Source organism: Haliaeetus albicilla, chromosome 19, assembly GCF_947461875.1.
Source record: "Haliaeetus albicilla chromosome 19, bHalAlb1.1, whole genome shotgun sequence".
In the NCBI taxonomy this organism is placed as follows: domain Eukaryota; kingdom Metazoa; phylum Chordata; class Aves; order Accipitriformes; family Accipitridae; genus Haliaeetus; species Haliaeetus albicilla.
The window spans coordinates 5,098,836-5,104,835 of record NC_091501.1 but is presented as its reverse complement, the minus strand read 5'-3'; the positions used below and the strand labels follow the sequence as shown (position 1 = coordinate 5,104,835).

General features: G+C 52.0%; 1 protein-coding gene across 11 annotated transcripts in view; it reads left to right on the top strand.

The window, feature by feature from the left end:
* The first annotated feature begins 1,354 nt into the window (after positions 1-1,354).
* TMEM263 (transmembrane protein 263) overlaps positions 1,355-6,000 on the top strand; it is a 16,232-nt gene continuing 11,586 nt past the window's right edge. The window contains exons 1-3 of one of the 11 annotated variants that reach the window (XM_069807388.1): positions 1,355-1,478; positions 4,737-4,798; positions 5,859-5,974. Coding sequence is in view for 1 of the 11 variants with exons in the window: in XM_009929674.2 (XP_009927976.1) it covers positions 2,371-2,416; positions 4,737-4,798 (108 nt within the window). In the remaining 10 variants the exon portion in view is untranslated. Of the gene's footprint in view, positions 1,479-1,933; positions 1,963-2,300; positions 2,417-4,736; positions 4,799-5,858; positions 5,979-6,000 lie in introns of those variants that run through there. The other 10 variants (XM_069807386.1, XM_069807393.1, XM_069807391.1 and 7 more) reach the window with 10 other exon arrangements.

Genomic DNA, 6,000 nt, shown 5'->3' with positions numbered 1-6,000 from the left:
TATCAGCAAACCCTCCTGAGGCCCGTACAGTGTTTGCTCTGATGGGCCCCATTGACGCTCCTGCAACTGCCCAGTGATGTCCGACTAGATCTGCAGGCTCTGAGGAGGACAGATCTCTTCCACCTTCATCTCACACCTGCATTACGTCCCTCTGTGCTAATCCAGAGGTAAACTGCTGAAGCTGGGGCTGATAAAGAGCCTGGAAAAGGCCTCTTTAGACAGATCTCTGTGGAAACAGGGTGCTCCGTTGTATTTTCCAGGTAAGAACCGAGTTCACACTTCAGACAGGGATCAATGATTTTGGAGGCGTTCAGGAAAGATTATTCTCAATACACACCTCTTCTTAGAGAGGAGGGTGGAGCAGAAGGGCGCAGTCAAGCATGAAGCCAGGCAGAGGAAGCAGGGGGTGGTATTTTGCCTATGCAAGTTTTTTAATCTTGTGAAGCATTTCATGGGGTATTTAGTATTTCTGTGCTGCTGAGAGTTCTGTTTCTAAACTCACAAAGTACCTGGGACTTCCCTCTCTCCCTTGGACGCCCAACACTTCCTTGTCTAAGAAACTTGGAAGTCATTGTTCATCCCCAAAGATCCTTAGAGATGCACGTGGAGCGGTCCCAAAGGAGGCAGCGAGCGCCAGAAAACTTGTCATTCCCCAACTACCCCCGTTAGTGTAGCTGCCTAGAAAGCCATGCCCTTAAACCATCATGACTACAACTTTATTCCCTACAGGTTGCATGGGAGTAGCTCCGCTCACTCACGTAATAGCTGGGATAAAGGGTGTAATGTCAACGCTGCTGAACGCAAACCCAGATCCTCTGGCTTAGCGTTAGCGGCTTCACACCACGCCGCGGGCACCGCACCGGGCGGTGCTCCTCGCAGGTCGCAGGGAGCTTCAGCAGCCACGGCCAGGGCCCCCCACGGGCACGTCTCTTCACCCCGACCTCTCGGCCGAGGCGCTCGCCAGCCCAACCGAGTGCCGCAAGCCAAACCCCAGCACCCCACAGCATCTCGGTCAGCGATGGCGACGCCGTCCTCCCCTTCCTCCTCTCCTCTCCCCTACCACCCCCTGCCATCTTCCTCCACCTCACTGCCCCGACCCCGCAGCCACGGAGGCCTCGCTCGGCGCAGGAACCCGCACTGGGCCTGCCCCGCTCCCCGGGACAGGAAGGTGGCCTGCGGGGGCCATAAGGGTCGGCCCGGCGGACGGCAGGGACGTGTGGCGCCGGAGGAGGAGGCCGCGGGAGGGGATGGAGGGGGGGGGAACGGGACACGCCGCTGGGGGCCCGGGGCGGAGAAGGGGCGAGAGCGGCGGCGCCTGCGCGCCCCCCCCCCCCCCTTCCCGGCCGCCGAGGGGGGCCGCGCCGCGCCGGGCGCTGGGGCGGGGTCTGCGGGCGCCGACGGGGCGGGCGCCACGTCGGCAGCGGGGAAAGGCGCAGGAGTAAAGTCTGCGGCGGAACCCGGGCCAGCCGAGCCGTGTGGTGAGTGAGCGCTGAGCGGTTTGCTGCTGCTGCCGCTCCGCCGTTAGCCGGGGGAGCCGGGCGGGCGGGCGGGCAGCCGCCCGAGCGCCCTTCCCGCCTCCCCCTCTTGTCGTTCCCCGCGGAGGAAGGGAAACTTCTGCGGGAGGGGACCCGGCGGAGCCGCCGGCGGGAGAGGCTGGCCCGGGGGTGGGGGGGAGCGGAGCCGCCGCCACTACCGCCACCACCTGGCCCCGGCGCCTCCCGCCGCGCAGCCCGCCCGCCTTTGTGCTTCCTGCCGCCGCACCGGGGGGGGCGTGAGGGAGAGAGGGAAGGGAGGGAGGGCCGGGCCGGCCGTAGCGGCTCCGCCGCGGCCTTGGCTGCCACGTCAGTGCCGCCGCCCTGCGCCGAGGTGCCCGGCGGTGCCCGCGGCCGGCCCGGCGGCGGAGGGGGGGGGGGGGGGGGGGTCTCTTGCCGGGCCGCCCCCTCAGGTCCGCCGGGGAGGCAGGTAGCCGCGAGGAGAGGACGCGGAGGGGGCTGCGGGGTGGGGGGCCTTGGGCCGCCCCGCCACAGGGGGGGTTGTGGGGCCTCGACGGGCCGGGGTCGGCGCCTCCTCGGGACCGGGACCGGGACCGGGGTCGGCTGCCGCGTCCTGGCGCTGCCGGGCACCCCGGGCCGGGCGCCGCGCTCCCCCGCCTCCGCGGCGGCGCCTCCCGCCGACCGGGGAGGGCAGCGGCGGAGGCCGTGCTCGCCTCGGCCTCGCTCCTGGCTGGGCTCCTTCTCCCCCGTGAAGTTCTGCGTGCCGGGAGAAGCTTTGTTTCGGGTTTTCTTTTCTTCTTTTTAAAGTTCGCTCTGTTCGGATGTCGCCTGTAGCGAGCTGCGCCTTATTTCATCCGTTTCTCTCAAGTCCGGCTTGATGGAGCAGAATCTGGAAGAGTTTTTTGCAAACTGTTCGGGAGCAGGTTAGCTTTCAGCATTCGCCTAGCCTAGGCGTTTGTGTGGTGTGGCCTGAACATAAATCCAAGTTATTTTAGCCGTGCAGCTGGTTCTGGTCATTGTGCGAAGCGCATAGGCAGACTCTGCAGATGCGATTAAATGCTTCCTTCTGCTGGTGTAACTGGGCTGAAAACACGAACGCTGAATCAGGACGTCGCTCCGTGAGGAAGACAAATACCAAGTGCACGTAGTCTGCTTCAGTGTGTCCAGAGCATTGCTTCGGGCGGCATGTCTGTATAATTGGAAGGGTACATACAGGATACCTTAATTTAGTACACAAGTACTGGTTTGTATGCACATCAATTTTAAGACTTCTCAGTAAAAACTATCCAGACGGGTTTTTTAAAGCTTTCTGTTAAGGTGTGGTTAAACATTCAGTAGAGTTGGTGTTGCCTCCTCAGTATAGAAATGGACTGTGTCGCAAAAGCGTTCCTTGTCCGGCAAGTGAACAGGTCTAAATGTCAGACAGGAGCCAACAAACAGGTGGTGGGCGCCAGCAAAAAAGTTCATTATTCCATTGGCAGGGGTGGCAAGGAAGTTCCGCAGCTACTTTATCGCCCTGGCTGTTAGGCACTGTCAGGTTTTGTCTTTATAGGTCTCCTGGAAAAAGAGAGCTGAGGCGGCTGTGGAGCTCGGGCATCGGGAAACTATTAGAAGAAATGGGGAAGGCTCTGCTTTAGAAAGCTGAGCTAGCAGGAGGTAGAGGATGACAGGACTGATAAAATGGAGCTTCTATGACCTTTCTGAAGCTGTGCCCTCTGCCTTACTGGAATCTACCATTTAATTTCCAGAAACCAGTTCTGGAGGACTAGAAAAGGGGAATTCGGGTTCCTGCCACCTTTGATTTGGTATCTTGCGAATCCTTGCGTTGTAGAAAATTTGATTTCCAACATCGGATTGATCATTTGATCAACTTTTTGTTGTCTTTCCCTGAAAACTGTGTCTATTTTTCCTCTGAAACAGGCATGCTTACTTCCAAGCCGGTCTTGCTTTGTATATAAATCTGAATTTTGAAACTTGGCTTTTAAATAGAAGGCTTGTTGAAATGTCAGCTATGCTCTTGGTTTTTAGCTATACGCTTTCTACGTGCCTGGATTTGTTTTTTTACTTCAGCGCTGTTAGCATTGACTCTTTCTTCTTGCAGAAGCTCAGTCAACTGTCTCCCTTGCATTAACTAACTGAAAAAACACACTTCCATATTGGCTATGCTCTGAGGGTTATGTCTGAGAGAAGTAACAGCACTGAGCACTCTTACCTGTTACATGTTACAAGCCCTAGTCCAAGGTGTAAAGTGGGGAAGCTAATAGTCAGGGGTCGCTTGTGTGGCTTGAAGCAGTACCCCAAAGAGCAGCCATGGGCGGGATTACCTCTTTGGCTTTGTGCTTATTTCCTTGTTTAATTTAGAGAGTAGAGCACTGTTACTCTTTCCAAAATGCATTTCTTAAATTATCATCCCTAAAAATAATTTTTTTTCATGTATGTGAAAGACATCAGGTTCATTTTGAAATCTGCTGCAGCTGCTGAAAGAATGGAAGGAGAGCTGTGCATGTGGCAAGGATTGTTTTGTTTTCCATCAGCTCTGTAGCCAAGCTTTCTAACTGCATAGCTGGTGCGCAGAAGGAAGATAATTTTTTCGTGGTGGACTAAGATGAGGCGATTGGTTTGTTTGCAGTTCTGTCAGGTGAATAGTTCCAGCACTGTCTGCTGCTGCTGCAGCCTTCTGGAGCAGCGTTATGCTGCCAACTGAAATTGGCCCCATCCTTGGGTAGTTTCATTGCTGCCTGCAAATATCTGAGTAGTGGCATTGAAACTAGCCAGTTTTTACTGGCTGCTGCTTGGGCCAGGTTTGCTATGCTGAAACAGTAGGGCTTTTTGTCTGTAAAGTCAGAAAGACAAGAGCATCATCTGAAGCTCGGGAAGCTGTGCACACGTCTGTAATGGTTAGACCCCACTTTTCAATGGAAGGCTAAAGTTTTTCATAAATTGCTGAGAACTGTAGGCTCATTAAGGAGAGGTTGTGTCTTAACATTGATTACCACCCTTCGTAGTAATCCTCATGACAGCATATGGAGCAAGTAGAATTATCTCCATTGCCCGAGAACACAGAAGGAATCTGTGTTTTGGTGAGAGAAATTTCACAAAATTTTGGTATCTTAAGGCCACGCCGAGTGTGCTTCTCCGATACTGTGGGGCTTTGTATTTATGATTCCCACCGTGCACCCAGGGCAGGTATGTGACAGTAGCGCTGTTCCATAAGATGTCGTTAACCTTCTGCTTTTCTCGTAGGTGTATGCAGAATACTTTTGTGGAAACAACTAACTAGAAATCTTCACAAAGGAATATATTCGGTGAGAAAGTTTTATTTTTATCAGCTTTGATGTGAATGTATGTGTGGCTGTACCATTACCTCCAGAGCTTCCTAGAGCTTTCATTCAGGGTCCTGTAGCAGTGTTAATGTTATAAATAGCTCTTGAATTAAAAATTCTCTTCTAAACTACTTCTTTCTTTACAACTGTGTAAAACTTTGAAGCTTCTTGTATATTTCTTATTCTGACAATACAAAAGTGTGTTTTCTTCTTTAAAACCAATTGAAAGAGTGACTTCCACTGTTATTTTGTTTTAGTGTGAAGGTTGATACGTATTTTAATGCGTTCTTAAAAAAAGATGAGAAGTTACCCCTTATCTCATAAGCGCACAGAGGAAAAAAAAACCCAGAAAGTAGTTTACATGTGTTCCTGTTTGAAATCTTTTTTTAATATCTGGGTTTGCTTCCACTTCTTGACATAAGAAAACACAAAGCTTACGTATTTGTCTGCACAGATGAAGAAAGAAACTGGAGAGTGCTGCTGATATACTAGATGTCTGCTTCATGAATGTCCATATGAGTTCTGCCAGGACTCATAGAGATCCTACCTTGTTCAGTGTGATCATACAATGCAGGTGTTAAATGAAGCTGGAGGCTTTTCCCCAGTGATGCAAAACACTGAATTTGGCATCATGAGATGAAAATGCCAAAGAAAGATCTTCTTTCTTTCTTTCTTTTGCCTTCTTTCTTTTTCGCCTTTTTTTTTGGCCAGTCTTAGCATACTTTGAAGAAGATTCTGAAAAACATGTCAGAGAAGTTCCAAAGTTCAGGCTTCTGATAAGTCTTTGCCTTGTTGCATGTGTTTGCAGTAACAGTAATAATTGTGACTAATGATTCAGTGCATAGGGGACTTTGAATCTGCAGCTTCCAACTTAAGTTTTCAAAGTTCCTTAACCAATACCATGTCTGAATGACCCAATTCTCTGCACAAAAGTCTTACCCTTGCACCTCCGGATCGGTGCCTTAAGTGTTAGTTGAGCTGTAATCTCTGTTGGGTCTCATGACATTTTGCTTTCTTCTTCTCTGTGGGGGGACACCTTCAGCAGGGAGCGTGAAGAGGAACCTCCCTTAGGATACACTGCAGTCTGGTGACCGGGGACCCTGTCGCCAAGTGGGACTTAAGAGCTTGGATCTTAATAGGCAAAGGAGGCATTGAATTGTAGGTGAGTGTTTTCACCTTGATGG